Source organism: Cibotium barometz, chromosome 59 (genome assembly GCF_041138505.1).
Source record: "Cibotium barometz isolate CiBa-2024 chromosome 59, ASM4113850v1, whole genome shotgun sequence".
NCBI lineage: Eukaryota > Viridiplantae > Streptophyta > Polypodiopsida > Cyatheales > Cibotiaceae > Cibotium > Cibotium barometz.
The window spans coordinates 27,115,241-27,140,918 of record NC_141104.1 but is presented as its reverse complement, the minus strand read 5'-3'; the positions used below and the strand labels follow the sequence as shown (position 1 = coordinate 27,140,918).

The window sequence follows — 25,678 nt, the reverse complement described above, 5'->3', positions numbered from 1 at the left end:
TCATCTTTTTATCATTTTCTACTCTCTCTCTCTCTCTCATGTCTTTCCCCCATTGAAGTGCAGAAAATCCCTCTGTCAACCTCCACCATAGCTTCAGAGCTTACCATTTTCCATTCTTGCATTGTTTACCATACATATCCCCTACTTCTGTCTACAATCTACATCTCTCTCTCTCTCTCTACTGCATTATGCTGCAAAACCTCAATCTACCATTTTCTATGCCTCTTGCCATCTTCCTTGTCCTTTCTCCTATTACCTAATTAGAAGATCTATAACCTTCTAATATTTTTTACAGCAAAACTTCATTGCACTCTCCTCAGAATACCCTATCCTCACTCTTGCATTGTGTTCTACAAGAAGCTCTTTTCAGCATTGCCTAACCCTAAAGAAAATGCCACTTGAAGATATATCTAACAGAGCACCAAAGTTCAGGTTACATGTAGATTTGGCTGCTGAGTATGCTACAATCCGCAGCACAAAATCAAGTGGTGTGACCGATGTGCCATTGGGTACTCTTCGATCACAAGGGCGAAAATGTATTGACCTCTGGACGAATGGATTCATATACCCTATTGACCCGCTCACCAATGCTCCACCTCATTTTGTTAATATCACTACATTTCTTAGTTATGTAGGTGATGGAGCTAATGGTCTATTTGGCTATTGTAGGAGGCTTTCTTTTGTTGCAGCTCAGGAATCGCATTCAAGACTGCATTTCCGAGGCTTATGGCTTGAGTTACAGAAGCAACACAAGAAGGACATTGACAGGCTTGAAGAAGTGGTGAACAACTTGAAAACTCAGAATCAGGAGCTCCAGAAGAACAACTTTTTGCTTAAGCAGGCCTTTGATATTGAACGGGACAAGGTGAATGCAGCCAAACAGGATGCACGAAACAAGCAACGACACCTTGCAAGCCTGAAGAAGCTTCCAGTAGGCTTTCGACAACGGAAAAGAAAGCGTCAGTCCCTAGAAACCTTGGCAATCCTAAGTGGAGCAAGAAAACGACGTGTACGAGCAACAAGGTAACTTCTATTCTTGCCATTGTTTTGCAGGCCTTTCTGTTTTGTGAAACATATTGATGTTATTTTGTATTTATGTTCCATGTAGAGATATTGCTGGGGATATGATGGGATATGAAGGTGGTGCTGAGGAATGTAGAGCAGGCATATTGAAACATGTTGTTAAGTTATCAGACATATATAAGCTGCTAGAAGATCCCACATGCAAAATATCTAAGCAAATCCGAAACAGAATTTCTGGAGAGCTGCAAAATATGGTAAGCCCCATACAGATTATGGATGCATGTGATAGTGCTGGTGTCAGTAGGAAGGGATATGAAGCCATCTACTACAGGGTGTTTACACTAGGTCATCGTGCTAAAGGTTTTCTTCGACCCATGCTACCAACTCCATACAGTGTAACCATGGCAAGAAAAAGTGCAAACTCAGAAATTGCGACCATGTTAGGTGGCTACCGTGCAACCGGACCTTTAATTTTCTTGAAGAAAATAATCAAAAGACTCATAAATTAAATCAAATATCAAAACAACTACTTGAATTAAATTAAAAATTAAAGCACATATCAAAACATAGAAAACATAGAGCAAGAGAAAGAAATACATCGCCATCATCACAAGGCAACACAAGACTGGGTGCAATCTTCCCCCCCCCAACGTGAGTGGCTTCTTCTCGCGTGGGTATTTTTATATATTCCAAAAAGCAGGCTTTAAGCCAAAAATAAAGTATACATCCATATTTGGACTTTGCCATTTAATTAGCCTTTGTCCTTAATTAACCTTTGTCCTCAAACCTTCTAAGGTTTACACTATTTTTCTAATACAATAATCTAACTTGTGCACATATGCACATTACAAAATAAATCAACTAATGCTCGTACACACACTTTACAATAATTTGACACATGCACACACACACATCACACTGATGTCAAAATAATTTCAAATGCCATAATATAGCCACAAAATATTGTGAGATCGGTCCACATGCCATGACTCAATCCACCATCTGTGCGACACCTAAATCGGTACCCTCGCACTGTGCAACACCTAAATCGGTACCCTTGCACACCTCATCACCTAAACTCATAAACATAAACCACGTCAGTAGTAACAATCAATTGACATCACATCAATCAATCCTAACGTGTTCATGATGAGAAATAGGCATCATAAAAAATATATACAAATTTAAATGACCATGATTATTATTCAAATAACATGGGTCATAACAGTCCTCCCTGTTGGGAATCAACTGTCCTCAGTTGTACAATCAATGAGTGGATGGCTTCATGGCACAAGTGGTGGACAAGATCATCACATCAAACAATTTCTAAAAAATAAAACCAAATAAATGAACGCATGTAAAAGGGATCTAAGTGTCCCATACCACATAGGTACCTTTCACATACAAACACTCGCTGGTGAAAGATAGAAGACATAGATACGTCCGGGGTAGGTATGTAAAACCAATCTAATGTCCCATACCATAGATTAATTTCACACGACACTACCTTAAGAATAGAAGTTTGAGACGGAGTAGCTAATTCCCTCTGAAACTTTCATTCTGACATAACTTTTCTCTATCCTCAAAATTAAACTACAAGTCTTATTCCAAAAATAAATTAGGTCGAAATGGAAATTCTTATTAACTTAGAATTGAGAAAATAATCTCTTACATTACTGTCAATAACTTAGAATTGAGAAAATAATCTCTTACATTACTGTTAATAACTTGATGAATTCTGGGGATTTGTTCTTGATCTTCATCTTGTAATTGTCTCACTAAATTCTCGGGATTTGTTTTTTATCTTAATCTTGATTAATTCTTGAGATTTGTGAATCTTTACTTGTAAACAATGAAATCTAAAGGGGATCTTGATCTTAAGCTTAATCTTAAACTTGAATTCAGAACTTGAATAAAGATGGACATCTTCCACTCTAGTTGACTTGATATACTAGTTAATGAATCTTGGCTTAGATTAAAAATACTTGAATGGACGAAAATTGAGAGATCAGTCTTTAATTAATGATAATTGCAATTCTTGAATAAATCTTATTCTTAAGGGGTTTAAATCTTGTGATTGAATATATCTTTGACTTAGGAATTCTTAGTCTAGAAAGAATCTTGTACTTGGATAGATCTTTAAACTAGAACACTTGAAAATTTAAACAAAACTTTACTTGAAAGAATCTTGTACTCAGATAAATCTTAAACTAGAACACTTGAAAATTTAAATAAAACTTTACTTGAATTGGTATAAACTTCGTAATTGTGATTGGTATACAACTTAAACTTGGTTTCTAGTCATTTGAGAGCTATTTCTTTACTTTTCTCATCATCACTAAATTCAATGGTGAAGCAATTTGATAACTTGAATCAAAAACTGGAGAAACTTGATTGGTTCTTGAATCTTCAAATTGGTCTTAATCTTCTATGAAATGTCTAGCAATCACTTTTACTTGAATTTGGGCAACTAGATCTTGAAGATAACTTTTACTAATCTTATCTTGATCTCTCTAGTTAGGTCACTGTTTCTAAAATTCTTTTCAGGAGCTAAAGTTTTCTAGCTAGGTTTAGAAACAAAGAATATTCAGAAAACAGATACAAAAGCAAACAATAAATTGTATAAATAATTTTTAACACATACCTCCACCTTTGGTTAGTGTGTCGAGTGTGTTAACCTCTTCGGTGTCAAGCTGTTCCTGAATAATACGATGAATAGTACGATGGTGCGAATATTCACCCATTTCATGACAATTAAAAGAATAGGAAAATTTTAAAACAAGAGAAAAGATAGAGTTTCTTATCTCATATGGAATATCGAACTAGATGTGAATCCTGCCAAGTTAGCTCATACACAAAATGCATAATAATTTTTTTTAAAAGAAATAATCCATGTACTTTTAAAATTAAAGCTTTATTAATTAAAGCTTTATTAATTAAAGCTCAAAGAGTTTCTTAATTAATCTTACTAATAAAAGCTTTGCTTAACATGATTTTTTTAAAAAACTAATTTAAATCCAATACATAATTAAACCCAAGCTTAATTAAAGCTTAAACGAAATGATTAGGTGAATTCAATCATCTTGGAATTCATGAAGTTCAAGGTACATTTGATAAAGAAAAACTTTGGAAGAAAATATAATTAGTGCATAATGATTTCAATATTTACAACTTGTATATATATATATATATATATAACTTTTATGCTAATTAATAAACTTTTAATTAAACTTCACTCTCCCGAGTTCTTTCGACCTCATGTCGTTGGTTCGAACCAAGAAAATTATGAAAGCTTTACTATTAAAGCTTGCCAATGTCCAACGCCAATAGTTAGAAAGCAGCCCACTAAAGAAAATTCAGCATCTAATATAGAAATAAAAATTAAACATTTGAAGCTTTTAAATATAAGCTTTAAAGCTTTAAGCATCATTAAGCTCAAATTCTGAAAATTGCTAATAAGCTTTGTAAATCAAAGCTTTTAAGCATCAATTATCTGAAAATTCCTCAATTCTCAGCGCTGGCCGCCCGGTTATGAAGGAAGGAGAAAAAAAAATTACAGCAAATAATGAGCTTACAAACTCTCAAAACCTCAGCAAGTTGTCCATGTACAGGGATTTTGCAAGTTGAAGAATTGTTTAGCTCCAGAGGTATCTTGAATCTAGAATGTGCAGTATGTCCATTCGCCAAGAGTATAAAAGCAATACCTCATGATGTAGTGGCCAAAGCAACATACCCTTGTCCACGTACTCGCGCAAGCAAGCAATTATACAAATAGGTCTTGCCCAGTCCCCCCGGACTATCTAGGAAAAAAATGTCACCTGCATCTGTCGTAATTGCATGCATTATAGCATCGAAAGCAACATGCTGGCTATCTGTTAATGTTGACTCCATAGCACTTGACAGGTTAGATTGTTTGATAGTATCAAAAGATCTCTCTTCCAAAAGCAATCTATTTTCACCCAAGACTTCCAAATCAGTTCTATTTAGTTCAGGCATTCCTTCAAAATCTGCCAATGTCCGTCTCTGAGCATGAAGAATTTCTTCTAAATGTAGTAGTGCATGAGTTTTAGCTAATTGTTCAATACCAATAAACTGACCCCTGCTTCTCGATAACTGGTATAGAAAATCTTCTATCATTTCTTCTCGAAATCTCTTCCACAATATGTGCTAGTTTGGAGACCAAAGAATCCCCTGTCCATATTAAAGATTTCGCTAGACTTTACGTGAGAAGCGGGATTCCCTTTATTTTTCCGCTCTTCCCTTTCCTTCCCTGGTGCATCCACTCAGATAGCATGGGGAGGACGAATGATTGCGGCCACCCAGCAATTGTCTAGCTTCTGCTACCAACTAAAACCCCCACCGGTTTCATTTCATCTTCTTCTCCAAGTTCGGAGAACCTTAGTCTTTCTTACATGGATTCTTCACTACCGGTTTCTACAGTGGTTAGATTTCTCCAAGCTGCAACACTCAATTGAGTGCTTGTCCGAGCAACCTGAACAAACGCTTTTCTGGTAGGAAGGTCTTGGGTGGTTAAATGCAGTGTTGTCAGGAATAGGGTCATCTTCAATAAGTTTTCGTGACCTCAAGTGCATGAGAATATAGTTCAGTAGGCCAACTCACTACGCCACTGTTATGCTCGGGTTTCTGTTGGATTGACGTTTCATTTCGTGAAATGGGTTTCACATCATGAACTGTGTCTCACGTCATGAACAACTTGTGTTTCACGCCTTGAAATTTTAGGTTAGAATTGCATTATTCTAAGTCAAGGAGACTACTATAGTGCACTTTCACGACTCTCTCTTACCTCTATTTGGACAATCCTTCATCCGTGAACAACCCTTTTCACGTCGTGAAAATGGTAGTTCTCCATGAAATATCTCCATGAAATAGTAGATTGCGTTTCACGTCGTGAATTGGCAGACTGTGTTTCACGTTGTGAAATGCAAATGAATTTCATGCCATGAAACACTTTCCTGCACTTTCACGAGATAAGACTTTTTCGTTTTCTTGCGTCAATCATGTCAGGATAAGCTGCACTAACTTTAGTAAGGCAGTCTCGATATTTTCAACAAAAAGCGGGTAGGATTTTATGTTGTGATGAAATGGAAGTACGTTTCATGCCGTGAAATGCTTTCCTGCACTTTCACGCATTTGTCAGTCAAACAACCAACAACGGAGTGATTTGGAGTGCGTTTTCCTTGCCCAATGAATCCAAAATGACTGTGTCTAGCAAAAGGAATGTAATGCAAGTCACCAACACAGCCAATGGCTCCTTATTTTTGGGATTTTCATGATTTTAAAAAAAAAGAGTGTCACCACTGCTAACTCAATAACGAAATCGGTGACAAGAATAACAAAATCAAAAGAAATCCAAGTGTAGCTTTCCTCCAAGTATTACCAAGTACTCACACACACTTCAACAAACATAAAATTTTGCAACTAATCTAATTCACTCTCTTCCACTCAAACCTTATCCATTCACAAATGTACTTCCAGAATAAAAAGGCAACATTGAATCTTGCATAGTGGGAGCTGGAGCTCTAAGAAGATGGAAGAAACAATGGTGTCTTCCCTGACACAGCAGCGATGCTAAAAATGTTATTGTGCCTTACTGCACCTCCCAAGAGAACTCCACACATTCACCGATGAAATAAGCAATAGATAATAATTGTCATAGGATTCTTACCAGTGCTCCAAGCTCATGTCCCTTGAGGCTCTCCAAGCTCGCTTGTAGAAGCTCCAATCCTCCAATCTCCACCTCCACTCTGTCTCACCGCGGAGTCACTCACACCACAATGCAAGGCAATCATCCTGTCACTCTCCCACACACAAGCATAGAAGAGGCACATGCACTAGCGTACACACACACACACACACACTCTCTCTCTCTCTCTCTCTCTCTCTCTCTCTCTCTCTCTCTCTTAACTAGACAAGACAAGAGCTGTCATAGCACAAAGGGGGGTTGTGTCTTTCCATTATGAGAAATTTCCTTACATACAAGTGGCTCTTATTCACACTTGGACGTCCAAAACTTTCTAACTAAAGCCTTGGCTGGCCAGTATCTCATCATGTACAACCTTTATAGTGCCATTACATAACACTTATTAATGTCCTCAAATGGAGGAACATCTTTGTTAATCTAAAGTGGGTTAACACCCACTCGTGAGATCTAAGTAAGCAGATATGTCTTTGATGAGATAAGTACTTGGAATGCACCAATGAAGACAATGGAAGATGAAAATGTAAGAAGCAATGATGTTGCCTCACATGTAAAGCAGTAGTCACATGTGTGCTTAGTGGACCTAGAGAGTCCTCTAGCAGTGGATCCAACGTTAGTCCATGGTCAGGAAGGTTGAGGACACATGTAGGTACACATGTATCACACAAAGGGAAGGAAAAGGTAGATCAATCTTTTATGGTGTGAACTATTAGTAGGTCACTCATATGTGGATGTTGACTCTAGTGGCTCTAAATAGAGCCTTGTTCATTGAAAACGTTGGCACATTCTATCAGTGGTTACTCTTGGTGCAAGTAGAACCAAGGCTGTTTTGAGAACACCTGACAGTGTACGTAGGTCTACAAGGGTTAGGTACCTTTTTGATAGGTAAAGATATAATGGATATACGACCCTTCATTATGCATACATAGTTAAAGAAATATAGGAGCTAAAGCCCACTTGTTTTAAGCAGGCACTTTGGGAAGACACCATGGATGAGAGGAGATGGCAACATTGGATGCAAATGCAATATAGGAGTTAGTGCCTTTGCCTAAGGAAAAGAAGGCAATAAAGAAGAGTAGCACACACAACTTAGGAACGCACATGCCACATTCCAAGCCAAAGAAGAGGGGTACACTAGGCAAATCAAGGAGCTCAAAGAAGAAAAGACTGCCTCTGAACAGAAGCAGCTGCTTGAGAAGTATGCGAAGCAAATATTTCCACATTCCTCAACGACAAAGATACCAGAATCCAAGAACTAGAGCAATAGCTAGCCCTCTAGGCACGCCCTGAAAGGAGTGACCAAACCGACGATTGCCTACAGCAATTTGAGGACTCAAACCACTGCCCACACGATTGCTAAAGAAGAAGCCAAAAGAAGATACATAAATCTAGCAGCTGCTTGAGAAGTATGCGAAGCGAATATTTCCACATTCCTCAACGACAAAGATACCAGAATCCAAGAACTAGAGCAATAGCTAGCCCTCTAGGCACGCCCTCTCAAAGGAGTGACCAAACCGACAAGATACGTCAACTCATCGAGCGTTGCTTCAGAGGTAGGTTCTTTGCTAGTGACTCCTCGAGCCCCTCCTTAATTTCTTATGCTGTTTTTATCTACACTAACACTCTCTCTTCTTCAATATGAAATTAATCTAGCAGAAGACCTCAATTTAGGAGATTTAACCCTCATACATCAAAATATGGAGAGAGACGCTGGCCGTACATTAGTAATGAGAATATTAAGGGGTGATGTAAGTAATGAGAATATTAAGGGGTGATGTAATTCTTAGTAACCCAGCTGACATCTTCTTTTTCCAATTACACCCCATAGTGCTCAACCTTCATAGTTGGTGTCGAGTGTTGCAACATTCTGTTATTCTGGATAACAGTGTTGATGACACATGCGAACTGTTCATGTTAGATGACATGCCATCCACACCGGCCAACTACGAGGTTATTGCTCGAAGCTACTAGTGGGTAATTAGCCATGGGTGGGTTGAGGTTTATGATGCCCATCAATATTTAAATCTATTTTGAATCTACCTTTTATCATCCCTTGGGTATTATAAAACTATATAGAAAGATACATGTTTATCTGGAGGAAATGCTTACTAATGTCATTTATGTTTTTGATTGTGAACATATTGAATATCCAAATATAGCCCCAAAAGAGATCATAGACCTCCATGAGTTTATGAAGACTATGAAACCCTCCCCCAATTTAGGGGAAGGGCAAGAGGAAACCCTTGGGTCCTATGTGACATATCCTATGTATATACTTCCCTCTCTAGTAAACTTCTCAACCCTTTCCCTAGTGTATCTCCTACTAACAAAACTAAGGCCGAATGTATCTTTTCACATTCTTCTTCAACTCTTGATTTTCCCATTAACACTCTCGACCTCGAGGAGTTGCCGTGGCAACAAATCTATCTCCACCCAGGCAGCTCGATGAGGTATGTAATCTACCCCTTCGAGATGGTGTACAAGATTTCACTGATGAAAATGTCCTGGACTCATTATCATTTAAAGAATATGAGGGCCTCATACGAGTAGGGAACCCCCTCTTACAGCCCAAACTGATGCTCAAGGTGTTGCTGCAGATTACACCATTTGAGCCTACATGGAGAATCCCTACTCTACTATAGGGTCAGGGCGGTAACCATATGTACCATATCCTCTTCGAGCCCCGATGCCATACTTAGAAGAGTTACTACCAATGGGAGGAGAAGGCACCTTGTGGGAGAATGTGGCATGACACACCAAATTGGCAAACCCACACTTAGCCGATCTACTACTGGAGATCCGCATTGTTACATTTATGATTAGTTATTGTTTTCGCAAGTGGCGAAAGCAACATCCAATGCATACAAGGGGTGGATATATCACAATAAAAATAGACAATATTAACCTCCACTTGGAAGACTTTGGAATACAACCTGACTGGCGCAAGGAGTACCTCACACTGCCAGAATAAAGTTTTCAGTACTACCAATGCTCCACACTAACACATAGAGTGGATCCACTGTACATGCTCATCAAGGAAAGGCTCACTCCATTATAGTTCCATTAAGCAAATTTAAGGGATTCCCATGTATGTTACAACTTCCCTCAATTTTTTCCATCAACATTCTCGAATATAACCACTCAAAGGAATCACATGCTAGCATGGATACGAGCATGGCAAAGAATCTCAGATCTCGATATAGTGGCTGCCGTTAGATTTTTAAAGTTGATCATAGTTCTCATCGATCAGCCAAAGAAAAGATATGATAGACATGATGCCGAGCAGCTGTGCTTCGATATGAACAGAGGCCCAAATAAATGAGGGATGATGCTCTATTATCATTGCCTTAGGTGTCTACAGGGTACATGCATGTCACATTCAAAGATATGAGAGATACCAGGTTGTGGACGTCACACTTTGCATTTAGAAGAACCCTTAAAAAGCTTCAATCATGTCGTAACTTCTATAGACATGAGTTTGACGACCAAGTCTTTCGACCTAGGTAAGAGGTTATGAGGACATAACCCACATTAAGTAGTAGGGGGGGATGTTAATCCCTCTTTGGATTAACAAAGATGCTCCTCTATGTGAGAACATTAATAAGTGTTATGTAATGGTGCTACTATAAAGGTTGTACATTATGAGATACTAGCCAGCCAAGGCTTTAGTTATAGTAAGTTTTGGGCACCCAAAGTGTGAATAAGGGCCAATTGTATGTAAGGCAATTTCTCATAATGGAAAGACACAATCCCCCTTTGTGCTAAGAGCTCTTGTCTTGTCTGATGGTGTATGAGAGAGAGAGCTTTTCAGTTGCGAGCATGCACTATCATGTCAGGCTACACCAGCCATACATGTACTGTCATGTGAGGCTCCATATGCCACACAGAAATACCATGTCAGGCTACACGAGCCATACATGTATGTCATGTGAGGCTCCACATGCCACACATGAACAATAGAAAAATAGAAGCTGTAAGGAATTTTTTGACATTCCCTCTGGCTTCTAAGCAGTTGACCATAACTGAAAAGCTTCAAGGGACGCGAGCTTGGAGAGTCTCAAGGGACGTGAGCTTGGAGCATTGGTAAGTACCCTACGAGCGACGGTTGTTGTCTACTACTTATTCCATTGGTGAATGTGTGGAGTTCTCTTGGGAGGTGTAGTAGGCGGGTTATATTATCTATAACTTTATGCTCCAAAGCATAATCAATGAAGATGAATTTCTATGCCTTTGGATCCAACTTTTTTCTCACTTAATTGGAAGCATGAACATATGTAAAACATCCAAATACTTTTAATATCTAGTTCTATACTTGTAAACTTCTGGTCAGTTGTCATACCATGAACAATTATAGTGGGAGTCTTGCTCATAATGTAAATAGCAGTTTGTTATTGCTCGTGCCAAAAAAAAATCTAGCATATTTTTTTAGACATCAAGGTATGCCACTTCTCTAAAAGTGCCTATTTTTCCTTTTTGCAACACTATTTATGCACACTTGAAACTTGTTTTATAGATTATGCACTAGAACTATATTATTTTAGAAAATAAAGTTTACATAAATCTAAAAAATAGCCATAAACCCTACTCATAGGGTATGCCACTCCTCTAAACATGCCTATTTTTCCCTTTTGCAACACTATTTATGTACACTTAAAACTTGCTTTATAGATTATGCACTAGAACTATATTTATTTTAGAAAATAAATTTTACATAAATCTAAAAAATAGCCATAAACTTTGCTTATAGATTTTTTCTTAGGCTATATATGCTTCCCTGTGGAATAGGGCTATCATGAGTCTTATTTAGAATCCTTTTCCTTGAATCTCCTCCTTCAAAAACAAATAACAGATTGTTAAAGTATAGGTAGCAATCCTCTAACTTGAATCCTTGAACTTTCTTTATTTCTTGGTTCATCTTGCGTTCCTGCTTAAGCAAGACAAAAATAGGGATAATTTATCTGACCCTATCTTCTCCTTAATTTCGATAGGCAAGGGATTTAAAATTATGGTTATCTCACGAGTAAGGATACTTTCCTACTAAGTGCATATGTGAGAACATCTTCTCTTTTCTTGACCTGTATTTGATATCAAAGTTAAACTCCGTGAACAATTTGCATTCGTCTTCCTTACCTTATATTAAGATCATTTTGAGTGAAAGTTCACTTGAAGCTTTTATGATTAGTTACCAACATGAACTTCTGCCCAAGAAGATAGTGTCACCAAAGCTTCAAGGCGTGCACTATTGTGAGGAAATCTAAATCAAGGACAATATAGTTTCTTTCATGTAGCCTCAATTTTTGGGACTCGTACACTATGGGACGTCCTTCCCACACATTAGGATTCCACCAACAGTGAATCCACTGACATTGGTCATGACTTGGAAGGAATTTCTAAATTTTGGTAGCTTCAACACAAGATTTGTCACACTAATATGACCTTTATCTTATCAAAGGTACTCTAACACATAGGTGACCACCATCGAAATAGAGTAAGAAGTGCAGTCAAAGGAGAAGCAATATTGGCATATTAGGGGATAAAGATTCGATACCACCCTATTAGGCCAAAAAATCATGACTTCCTTTACCATCTTTGGTTTTGGCCAGATAATAATAGCTTGCACATTTGTAGGACCAGCTCATATTCTATCCTTTGACACTATGAATCCTAGACATTCAATTTGATTGGTAAAGAAGGTACACTTACTCTTCTTAGCAAAAAGTTTGTGCTTTCAGAGGGTTTTTAAGTCTTTACACACATGCTTCTCATGATCTGCAACACTCTTAGAGTAGACCAAATATCATCAAAGAAGACTAAGATGCTTTATGAAGATTTATTGCATTACTAATTGAAGGTAGTATGGGCATTTGCTAATCCGAATGGCATTACTATGAATTCATAATGTCCATATCGAGTATTAAGGGCCTATTAGGAATATCATGCTCCTTAATTCTAATTTTGTAGTCTCGACTTTAAGTCAATCTTTGTAAATATCTCGGCACCATGTAGTCGATCTAAAATCTCATCTTTGTAAATATTTATAAATATAATGCAGTCAATCTAAAAGATGATCTATCCTGGGAATAGGATATTTATTTTTGATGGTTACTTGATTCAACTCACAATAATCAATGCATAGCTTGAGAGTCACCGCTCATCCTTTGTTCTTTTCAAATATAGGCACACCCCTCATGGATATACACTGGGTCAAATAAAGCCTTGCTCTAAAAGTTACCTCAATTGTTCCTTGAGTTCAATTGCTTCTGGAAGAACGGCCATCTTATATGCTCTCTTTGTAGTAGGTTGAGCTCCAAGTATCAGCTCTATCTTATGATCTACTTTATGAATTTGTGGAATTTTGATTAAACCCCCAAGAAATATGTCGGCATACTCACTCAGCCATTTGGGTGTCATGAAATATATCAGCATGCATACTTACGTTCCTTAGTATTTGATTCTTTGCTTATAAGGTTTAGCTTAATAACATAAATTGCATGCTTCTTTCAAACTCTCTTTAATAGTTTAGATGCCTTTACAAGTTTGTAAGGTAGGACTTCTAAATAATCCAATCACTTGCACCTTATTTTCATGAAGATCCATGAAGGAAATAGTCCCCTCATGATAATGGATAATAGCCTGATTTTGAGTAAGCCAATCCATCCTAAGAATTTTGTCATATATACCTAAGGGTAAAATTATGAACTTACATTTGGTTATATATGACAAAATTATAATAGCAATGGTTGTGTAATACAATCAAGGTATCCTAGAAGGACTTATGGCAATGGTTGTACAACGCAATCAGGGTATCCTAGAAAAGGAGCTATGGAGGGTGAAATATCATCATGGCGGTGGAGTGCATAAAAAAGAGATGAAGCAAGGTTTAAGCCATGGTAATGGTTGTACAATGCAATCAAGGTATCGTAGAAGGAGATTGGCAAGAAACTATGGTGGAGGGTGAAATAGCATCATGGTGGAGTGTGTAGAAGAGAGATGAAGCAAGGTTTAAGCCACGACAATGGTTGCATAATGCAATAAGGGTATCTTAGAAGGAGCTATGGAGGGTGAAATATCATCATCATGGTGGACTGTGTAGAAGCAAGGTTTAAGCCATGGAAATGTTTATAAAGATGAAGAGATAGAGAGGAAGTAAGAGGGAGAGAGATGAGATACTCAAGCCTAGAGAAATCACGTTTACACAATTCAACTGATAATCATTGTTATAATGAATCCACCTAACTACATGATTTTATAGGCTCCAAGACCTTAAGTTTTGACCTTTAATAAGAGGGTGTTAACACCTAGTGTGATCACACCACTAAGGAAAGTTGACCAGACTCTAAACTAACTCCAAAATACCTAATTAACCCCCTTTTAGAGTGATGGTGGTGTTGTATGCATAACTTTCAATAGTCCAGTACTACTCCAACAACACAAGCAAAGACCAGACATGAATCCTGCAACAACTGGCTGAGTGGCTCATAACCATGGCCCAAAGAGGCTAAAAGCATGGCTCAGAGGTTCATAAAGCATGGCCCAACTCAAAGGTCAAGTTCTGGGGGACAAAGACTACGTGCATTGGAATAATGCAGAGTAGCCTCTTATAAAAAAAACAAGGCATTACAAAATCCAAGGGTAAAAAATGGAATAATGGAGAGTAGCCTCGTATAAAAACAAGGCATTACAAAATCCAAAAGGATCTAAAAGCATATAACTTAGATTTTGGGGGGCTACCCAAGTATAGAACCCAACACATACAACTAAAAAGATAGATTTTTGAAAGTTAACAAACTTCGTGCATGGTAGAATGTCAATGATGATCTTGATTTTATCTTCTTAAGTCAATATTTCCAAGGCTCTGACACTTCATGGTCATGTGTGTGATGTGTACTTAAGGAGCTTTGTGATGGTGCTTACAGTACTGCTAGAGGTACATTCCTTTTTGGCATGAAAGCCATGGTAGAGGACCCGAGGGAAAGTCTAAGTATTCCCATCATATTTTAACTCAAAAGGATTTTGATATACTGATGTGCAAGGTTGTTATTGTAGAGGCCAATGGAGCAGATGAGAATAAGACTTCACAAAGGAGTTGTCTGCTTTTGCAGAGCTCAGAAGAGTAGCCTAGAGTGATGAAGGTAACTGGATCAAATCACATGTAAGAAGTCAATGGCAAGGTGAAGGAGCCATAATAGAATGTAGAAGAGGGCACACAAGTTTGCACAAAAAATGTAGCCAAGGGGTTGAAGCAACTGGTGGAGAAAACGTTGATGGAATGGGTAGAAAATGTTGCTCTTCAGGAGGACAAAGTAGAAAAACACTGAACTGGTCCTCCTCACAATTGGGCAAATTGTGAGGAGGACAAAGTAGAAAAACACTGAACTGGTCCTCCTCACAATTGGGCAAATTGTAGCAAATGGTTGTTATTGGTTATGCACTAGTAATTTGTAGCAAAATCAATGGGTGAAGGCGTTGATATCATCAGTGGCACAACAACAAAAATGCACCCCTTAATAATGATGGTGACAGCTGTAGAGCTAAGGGAAGTCCAATAGAAAAATGTAGAAATCTACCCTTAAAACACAAATGATGTGGTTCAACCTAGCTCTGATACCATGTTGGAATTAGGGTATCCCAGAAGAAGCTATCGTGGAGGGTGAAATATCATCTTCATGATGGAGTGTCTAAAAGAAGCAAGGAGAGAGAAGGTTCAAGCCATGGTAATGGTTGTACAAGATGAAAAGATAGAGATAAAGTAAGAGGGAGAGAGAGAGAGATGAGATACTCAAGCCAAGAGAGTGCAAGTTTGCACAATTTAAATCATACTCATTGTTATAATAAATCCATCCAAATACATACTTTTATAAGCACCAAGGCCTTATCTTTTGACCCTTATTAAGGGGTGTTCATACCTAGTGTGTTCACACCACTAAGGAAACTTGACCAAACTCCATACTTACTCCAAAATACCTAACCAAAACTTTGTTGGAGATATGCCTTCATGTCTTCCCATATGAGTTGATCTTGATTTAGATGATTGGACTTGATGTGATTTCTCCAACTATATTGGGTAATATCGGTTATCTTAAGCCAAGCAAAGGTTATCTTGTTGCATTCTTTTAGTCTGCAATGTCCAAGTATTCATCCATGGAATCAATTCCATAATTATCTCTTCTCTAAGATTATTCTCTCCCCCTCAAGCCGGTCCTGGTCATAATATGTGAAGTACCTCTTTGACATCATTATCTAATGCCTCTACTTAAGGTATAATATTCTTTACACTTAATGTCCATGCTTTATGATTTCTTCTAAAAGAAAAGGCTCTTCTTGAATCAAAATCTTCACAATAGTTAAGTAACAAGATTACTTGAAAATACTTCTTTTATTTCTTAAAAAATTATGACATTGCCACAAGAAAGTATCAATCGTGGGACTCAAAAAGTTAGAAATGATGATATTGTCCTACAATTATGAGGGAGATAGAGACTGAGATGGTTAAGACTATCTAAATATTCATCTAAGGTAAAGATGCTTCTATCATCACAAATCTTACCCCCTTTGATCACTCCTAACCTGGCTTAACTTTGACACTAGAGCTGAGAAACCCTAATCCTCTATCTATACAATATTTTGGCAGTGGAAGTCACACTAAGGATAGAGCGACTCACTTAGAGCCTCATATCAGAATATATCGATACTTGGCTATTTTATTAATTTTCCCCTAGTCTGACTAGAATAATTGTTACGAAAGGAAAAGTGTTTTGACTCTCCAAGTGTTCCCTTCATAATTCTTACAAGTAGGTCACATAGAGTGGCTCCCCAAAATAAGATACCTTGACTCCTCGATTATGAGGGAAGTTTCTCTATCCTTGTTCATGATCATTGATCTAAACTTCTCATCCTAAGTTCCTCGTTCTATAATATAAATTGGTTTTGTTTTAGAAAGTACCCATAACTTGGGTCCACCCTATCACCCACTTTTTAGTGTTTGATCCTTTTCTACTTAAACCAAATCCATAAGCTTAGCCTAGCTGCATCCAATCCCATGGGTCTAATATTCCACCCAATGGAGCTGGTGTGAATCCATGAAACCATAATTGAAATTGCCATTTTACTTATACACACTGCTTAAACAAGTTCACACATGCACTCCTTTGAAAATAATCCTTCCATAAAAATATAATACCATATAGTTCTTTTCAAATAATGCATAATTCCATATATCCAATCACATATCACAAGGTAACACATCAGTGTCACATCATTAATATAAATATCCTTGCACCATGATTGTTATCCTTGCACCATGATTGTGATCCTTAGACCAAGATAGCACACACCATTAAGCCCGAATACTCATGGGGGACAACTATGATGATTGAAGGAGAAGGAGTGTGCATATCTCACATCCACCTCAACACATGCTTTATAATCCTAGGAGCGGGCTTCTCTTAGTCATCACCTAACCCAAAAGCATGAATACTATAGGTACCAATGTCATGAGCCACGTATGTCTAGAACTAGCACTAATATATAGCCACCAGGCACTACCCTGCTCCTTGCACTTTGGAGTCGCTTCCTTATATCCATCACACCAATTGTGCCAAGAGTACACCCATGTTTAGTCAAGAGGGGTCAAGGCCATAGATGGCCACCTTTATGTGATGCACCCCATGAACAACACCCACACTATAATCCATAAACCTGTGTGGTGCCTTCACAAGGTTCCACAAACAACAACCCATATGCATCACATAAATATAGTGTCCAAACAATAAGACATAAATTCAAGCAACATATATTCATATCCAAAATAGTGTAAACCATCATAAGCTCAATCAGACATCACAACTCTCCAGTCAAAACTTTGAGCAACTTGAATTCCTTCTAGCTCTTCAGACATCACAGCTCTCCATAGTCAAAGCTTCAAGCAAGTTGAATTCCTTCTAGTTATATAAATTTTGGCAAGGTCTTCTCAAGATATTCCTTTTCTAACTTCCTTGGGGGTCACCCGCAAATGCTTTTATGAGATCATGACTCTTAAGTTATTGAGGCTTAGCTTTAAGTAAAATCCTTCACGTACAAAGAGGGTATTTATAAGGTTATCTACTTATTTCTCTTTCTTTGTTTTAGCTTGATGTTGAAATTTATTAAGAGTCTTATGATCATTATTTAGCGTACACTTATGCACATAGATTTAGGATTCTTCTTCTTCTTCTTGTACACTTATGTTTTGTATGACTCTTCACATACTGTATACTTATTAAGAGTCTTATGATCATTATTTAGTGTACACATGCACATAGATTTAGGAATCTTCATCTTCTTCTTCATATACTATACATTTATGTACATAGAGTTAGGAATCTTCTTCTCCTCCTTAGATTCTTCACATATTGTACACTTACGTACACATAGATTTATGAACCTTATTCTTCTTCTTCACATATTTTACACTTATTAGGAGTCTTATGATCATTATTTAGTGTACACGTATGCACATAGATTTATGAATCTTCTTCTTCTTCTTCACATACTATACACTTATGTACATAGAGTGTTCTCTCTCTCATGATTAGGTTCTTTTCTTCTTCTCAGAGAACTGACACATGTAGAAGTGATACTCTCTAATGATGATTCACTCCTCAAGGGTGCTCGCTATGCCATTCACTCCCACCCACTGCATGCCAATAACTAATATGCATGGCACTTAGTAGTAGCCACATACAAGTACACAAGAATGGGAAATGTCAAATTCATAGACAACAACAATATAAAATTTCTAGAAGACCAACCATTGAGAATGAGGCAATGTCTTAAGAGTTACTTGCTCACAAAAGTAGTACTTTGATAGGATCTCCTGCTGTGTAATGGTGCAAATGTGTTTGTGAAGCCAACCACAGAGACAACTACATCAATAGGAAACTATTTACAGGCTAGCACAAAATTGTCGATCTTGCCACTTGGCACCGCGAGCATGCTGTCTATAGTCATAGATGGAAGACGTAAATATTCTCATGAACTATCTCGTGTGTTGAATGATGCTCCACTAGCTCTATTGAGATCATAAGATTTTCATCAAGCTAAAGAAATCCTAAATTGGACATCATGTTGGGGTTCAACCACTCGAAATAGGTTTTTAGCCATTCCAAGGACTTCAAAGACCAAGGAAGTTTTTGGAAGTGTTACAAGACACCAATGAGCATAACAATGTGGATGCAATTGATGAGGAGAATGTTGCCCAAGTGCATTTGGGTGATGGCAGTCTCATAATACTATGGATCAAATGCATGACATGGATGAGAATGTAGGGATGACTAGCACAAACCCTCCAATAAGCATGGAGATGCATCAATGATGCATTATATAATGGAGAGCACGATGAATACTTTCAATGAGAAACAAGAAAAGTTGATTGAAGGAATGATGAGAAAAATGTCTTCCCTTTAGAAATGAGCTCAAGTGGCAAATCATCTTTTGGTGTGACTCATGGTGTAAATCCAATGCATAGTATATATAGAAGGAGTGGGTTCTTCTTCTAGAATACATGAAGCAAAAACGACATCTCAATCAAGGAAACCCGTGCATAGTACATATAAGGAGTGGGTTCTTCTTCAAGAATATATGCAGCAAAAATGACATCTCAATCAAGGAAACCCATGGGCATTCTATTTAGCAATGCAAATAAGGGTGGCCATGCTAACAAGGACAATCATCCACCACCATCATGATCTATGGGAGGAAATCAATATCAAATGCCTTCTTCATTATGGAATCAAGACAAAGGGAAACATGTGACCTTTAATTTTACATACATGGATGGCACCTGGAATGATAGAAGACCTTCTACAAGGATTCATTTGGACAACACTAATGAAGAGAGGGATTAATTCAAAGGCATCAACAAAGACAAAGTAGTTCTCACCCAATTCAAAGGAGAGAGAAATTTCAATAAGGAGTTTGAAGAATGGATAAATAAAATGGACATGTATTTTAGCTCAATCCAAGTAGTGAAAGGGCCAAAGTCTATTTGTCACTCTACACCTTGAAGGATATGCCCACACTTGGTGGAGACACATTTCTTCTTATGGGGTTATTACTTGGACAACCTTTCAAGGATAAATGAGGGAGACTTTCACATAGAAATTGCACAACAACAAGGTCATTGGTGCTTGGAAAAAATTGGAACTAAAAGGGACTAGTGTGAAGGAGTGAGTATTCACACTAGTTTCTCAAGATTTCTTTGCATGTAGAAAGGGTGAGTGAAAGGTATTGAATGATCAAGTACATTAAGGGCTTAAAGCCTAGCATAGTGCCGATGTGAATGCTCAAAGGCCTCTTAAGGAGGCTATGATGTTATTTGAGATAATGAGGATAAAAATGCTCATAATTGACAATACAAAGGCTCTCAAAAGAGTGATTTGATGAGTCCTTCTCATGTGAAGGCCCCATATGGTTCTATAATGGGACCTACAATTCCAAGATATACTATGGTCTATGGAAGAGATGCAGAATAAAATTTTAGATTTGGGAACACTTCTTTTAAGGGTTCGAGTGGGGATGGAAAGCCTTCAGGTGTCTTGACCAAGAGAAATGTGATTAAGGAGGATCACATTAATGAGCTCAAGAACAAAGCCTTATGTTTCAAATGTGGGGAGAAATGGAGCAAGGATCAGTATAAAGCATGTAAGGCGAAGATGCTATCTTTGAGCATAATTATCACAAAATAAGATGATGAAGGACTTGAGGATGATGCTGAAAATTTTGTTGATTGGATGATAATCATGATTATAAGCTTAGTGTGGGGAGTTTCCTTTTGATTTTGGTGGGATTCATGATGGGGATTATGATGATGGATTCATGTATGTTACGGATTCATTAAGGCGGCATAATGCTACCATGAGTCCACTCACTTATGGCGACGAATATGCAGGTTGCAAAGGTATAAATATCTTGAGGCTTAAAGCTTTCATAAATGGAAGAGTGGCACATGTATTTGTGGATAGTGGTCGCACACATAGTTTTGTGAAATTGGAAGTTATTGTATAACCTCAAGTTGCATTCTATGGCTTTGCCTTCTTTGTATATGGTTCAAGTGGCGAATGGAGCAACAGAGGATTATGCAATAGTTTGCAATGATGTGGATTTCATGTTCTCTAATGAATACACATGCAAAGTTGATTTACCGATGTTGGACATGGGGTCAATAGATATTATGTTGGGTTGCAATTGGTTTTCCACACTTGGGACTTTCAACATGAATTGTAGCAAGGCTTCATGAGCTTTATGCATGAATAAAGGTGTGCTATGCTGGGGGGATCTTACTTGTCTATGTTGACATTGATTAATGGCACCAAACTCAAGAGAGAGGTCACAAAAATGGTGTTGGAAATTGGGTGGGGGGCCAAGTCCTAGGAGGTCACCCATCCGAGTTGTGTTCACCCCAATGTCTATCCATTTTGTGGAAATCTCCTACTGCTACGCTTTGGCACCAATTTTCTTAACATCGCCCCTTGGTGCCAACTTGTCCACTTTTTCTTAGCTCAGAGGTTGAACTTGTCTATGTTTTCTTGGCTCAAAGGATCAACTTGGCTTCTCTAGTGGGTCAGAGGAGTTACACTTCAACCCATGGCTCTGATACCATGTTGGAAATCGGGTGGGGGGCCAAGTCTTGGGAGATCTCCCATCCCAGTTGTGTTCATGGCAATGCGCGCTTAATTGGAGGTTTCCACAAATTGGTCTAGCCATCTAGGCCCCAAACCTTAAGGTGATGGAGGACCTCTGGTCTATCCATTTTGTGGAAATCTCCTAGTGCTATGCTTTGGCACCAATTGTGTCAACAAACATTGTGTGTTTATGCATTACATCTTGTTGGGGGTAAAGGCCCCTGTATATGGGTATTTAGCCCATCATATATAAAATGGAAAAATAGAAAGATAAGGTAGTGTGAGCTACCACCAAAATACGAGTCACTCTCTCTCTCTCTCTCTCTCTCTCCCTCAACTGGTATCAGAGCTATGGAATCTTGAGCTTGTCGACGCTTTCAGCACGGTTGGCGCTGGAACGGCCTCTTCCTGGTCTTATCCAAAGTGAGAGGAGTGCAGTGGTGTGCAGCTAGCAGTGGCGGGCACAGCACTGGGAAGATCGAGCGCAGAGCTGAAAATCGTGACAGCAGTGAAGAGGTAACCTTCTTACCCTCCCTTCCTTACGTGACAGCGTGAGAAGAGCGCTAGCAGCATGTAGAACTGTGGACAATCGTAAGTAGCCGGGCGCAAGCAGTGCTCAAGAGCGAGTGCAGAGAGATAAACGAGCTGCCAAACTAAGCGGGTAGCGCTTGCAATCGTGTGTGAGCGCTGGATGAGCGTGCTACAGTGAAGAGGTGAATTGCAGAGAGAAAGCATGTAGCACTGAATATTGTGCGTAGAGCATGTGTTGGCGCAACTAAGAGCAGTTGTGGATGTGTGTGCATAGGTCTGTGCACATGTGTATGCCAGGTGCCAGGATGCTTCAGTGACGCTCTTGTGCGCATGGGAGAGAAATTGCTGCTGCTGTTTTTTTTTGTTTTTGAGTGCAAACAGTCACTTTCAGGAGAGAATATCTCTCAAACTGTGAGGATTCAAAATCTGAGTTGAACAGAGAAGTTGTAGACCATTTCAAGGACTAAAACTTTGCTTTTGAAAGTTTTCTGATCTGGACTTTCTGTCAAAAGTTATCAGATTTGCAAAACAGGCAAAAGTTGCAGTTTGCAGCTTGCAAAGCCTGCTTTTCTAACCTGAATATCTTTCCGACTGTAAAGAATTCAGTCTAGGTCTGAACTGGATAGTTTGCGACCATTAAACAGGATACAAGTTTGCTTTTGACAGCTGGTTCTTCTGGATTATGCATCACAAGTTATAAGGTTTGCAAGACAGTAAAAAGTTGCAGCCTGCACAATGTTTTAGCTACATTTTGGATGTCATATGCCATGATGGGTCAATGAAATTATGTATGCAAGGATTATGCACTTGTTGTGTTGAAGGTTTTGGCACTAGTTTAAGTGCGGGATAGAGTGTTTTTGGTTAGCAAATCAGCTTCCGGCTGCCTACATCAACACTCTCTTTTCGGCTCTCTCATTCTAGTGAGCGGTTTGCATACTTTTCTTGTAGGTGCAGGTACATCAGTTTTGGCAGTTGGTTACATGCCAGTGGATGTCAGCACACATGCCTGCTTGATGTGACAGTACGCATTGGTTTATGCATCTGTCTGTGACACTTGGATAGTGATTTTGGCATACAGTTTGAGGTGGATACTGAGTTTTTGCAGGGGAAACTCTGCCCAAATTTTTTCAAAATCTTGTTGGAATTAGGGTTGCAGGAATGCACACACAACTTCAAGAAGATGAGGAAGCTTGAGCACAACACAGTAGTATATTATGAGTGCCAAAAATGAAAGATAACAAGCCCTAGAAGATAATGGGCGTATATACAATGCACGGGGGAAAAAACCTCCTAGTGAGGGAAAAAGTGCCCCGGCGGTCCTAAGTGTGTTCACACACATCACTACTATAATATGGTAACAAATCCCCCCTGGAGTGATGCGGTGAACAAGAGCTAGCACTCATGTATAGGGAAGTGTCTAGCTATGTGGACGAATCCACAAAAGGGAGTAAGCCCAAAGCTTTGCGAAAAGCTTCGAACTTCTCACGAGGCAGAGCCTTTGTGAAAAGGTCTGCAAGGTTATCCTGTGTTGGCACATAAGCCAAACTGATCTCTCCTGCAGAGAGTCTCTCCCTGACATAATGGTAGTGCACCTCAATGTGCTTCGTACGAGCATGGAACACTGGGTTCCGCGCAACTGCCAATGCGCTCTGACTGTCAGTGAAGATGGTGGTGGCAGATGGCTGCCCAACACCCAAATCAGCCATAAGGCGTCTGAGCCACACACACTCAACCGTAGCTGTGAAAGCTGCCCTGTACTCAGCTTCACAACTAGAAGTGGCCACAGTAGGCTGCTTCTTGCTCAACCATGATATGCATGAGCTTCCAAGCATGAAGCAAAAACCACTCGTGGACACGCGTGTGTCATAACAACCAGCCCAGTCAGAATCTGAAAAAACATGTAAATCTGGCGGCAATGATCCCCCCTTGGGATAAAACAACCCAAGATGCCGAGTACCACTCAAATAGCGAAAGATACGCTTCACTGCCTGCCAATGCTTAATGCCTGGGCTATGCATAAATCTGCTCACCTGTGAGACTGCAAACTGAATGTCTGGCCTCGTAATGCATACATAAATGAGGCAACCAACAGCTGTCTGATAGAGTGTGACATCAAAGTGATCTCCAGCATCATGAAGACTCAACTTCAAACCTGTCTCCATTGGAGTAGCAATAGGCTTGCAGTCTTCAAGGCCAAATCTCCGCAACAATGTTTCAATATACTTTGTCTGACACAAAGCAATACCTCCATCACACTGCTTAAATTGTATCCCCAAATAATGATGCAAATGCCCCAAATCTGACATCTCAAAAGAGGCATTCAAATCAGCCTTAAAATCAGCAATATGACTCTCATTTGGTCCTGTGAGCAGCATGTCATCGACATAGAGAGCAATGATTAGATGTACACCATCCACACGTTTAACATACAAAGTGCTTTCTGTTGGACTATTCTGAAACCAATGTGCAGTCAAATATGCATGTATTTTTTCATACCAAGCTCGTGGAGCTTGCTTTAAACCATATAAAGCCTTTTTTAACCTGCACACTTTGTTTTCCTGCCCTCTTTGAACAAAACCACGAGGCTGCGATACATACACCTCCTCATGCAAATCTCCATTTAAGAACGCAGTCTTTATGTCCAGCTGATGTACATTCCAACCATTATGAGCTGCTAATGCACAGATGCTACGAACAGTGGTCATACGACATGTGGGAGCAAAAGTCTCATCAAAATCAATGCCCTTCTCTTGAGCATAACCTTTTGCAACAAGCCTAGCCTTATGGCGATCCACTGTGCCATCAGGCTTACGCTTTAATTTGTATACCCACTTAGTGCCAATGGCCTTCTTGCCAGGGGGCAAGTCACATAAAGACCATGTACTATTCTTCATAATAGCATCGTATTCTGCTTGCATAGCAGCCATCCAATTTTCTGAACTTTGTGCCTCATCAAATGAAACAGGCTCACTTTCATCGCACATACTAGAAACAGCCAATGCATAACAATCTGACGCATAAGAGGCACCATGAGAGCCAGAACGAGTGCGACTAGACAAAGGGGCATCCAACTTGCTGTCACGCAAAGTCTGCACCAGCCATCTAGGCATGTTCCTAGAGCCCTCAATCTCTTGTCTCTCATCCTCAAGTGCATCATGCACATCTGCATCAGATATAGGCTGATCTGTGCCATCATTTAAAACCTGCATAGGCTGAAAAACTGCCTCATGAGGTATTGCACTTGACTGTGCACCACTGAAAAGAGGCAACAATGTATCATAGACATCACGTGAGCTGATATCTGTCTCCTTAGTACATGAAACCAAGGGCTGAACTGCATCTTCCACAAATACAACATCACGGCTAACCAAAATGCGCTTTGTCTGTGGATGATACAAACGATAGCCTTTGCTCTCAGCACTATATCCAACAAAAATACATTTGACAGCTTTGTCATCCAATTTTCTGCGATGTTGCACAGGCACTAATGCATATGCCAGGCAACCAAAAACACGTAAATGGCCAACAGATGGCTTGCGGCTATGCCAAGCCTCATATGGAGTGACAACCTGTAATGCTTTGGTGGGACACCTGTTTAGTACATAAGTGGCACACATGACAGCCTCAAGCCAAAAACCATGTGGTAGACTTTGACTCTTAACCATACATCTTGCCATTTCCATGAGAGACCTGTTTTTTCTCTCAGCCACACCATTTTGCTGTGGTGTATACGGCACTGTACATT

The 25,678-nt window shown here is 39.0% G+C and overlaps 1 protein-coding gene across 1 annotated transcript; it reads left to right on the top strand.

Annotated features, from left to right (window-relative positions):
- The first annotated feature begins 205 nt into the window (after nucleotides 1–205).
- LOC147605655 (uncharacterized) lies at nucleotides 206–22,368 on the top strand. The gene is made up of 4 exons (XM_086793634.1): nucleotides 206–1,023; nucleotides 1,109–1,355; nucleotides 21,784–21,918; nucleotides 22,315–22,368. Exons 1-4 carry the CDS (start codon nucleotides 392–394, stop codon nucleotides 22,366–22,368), a joined length of 1,068 nt encoding a protein of 355 aa, XP_086649760.1. The 5' UTR covers nucleotides 206–391.
- The last annotated feature ends 3,310 nt before the right edge of the window (nucleotides 22,369–25,678 follow it).

What these genes read in the sequence shown, in the direction of transcription:
- LOC147605655 (XM_086793634.1), top strand. Translation starts at nt 392, where the DNA reads ATGCCACTTGAAGATATATCTAACAGAGCACCAAAGTTCAGGTTACAT. An exon ending in CGACGTGTACGAGCAACAAG is followed by an intron (nt 1,024 to 1,108) that starts GTAACTTCTATT and finishes TGTTCCATGTAG; the next exon opens with AGATATTGCTGGGGATATGA. An exon ending in ATGAAGCCATCTACTACAGG is followed by an intron (nt 1,356 to 21,783) that starts GTGTTTACACTA and finishes CGACGCTTTCAG; the next exon opens with CACGGTTGGCGCTGGAACGG.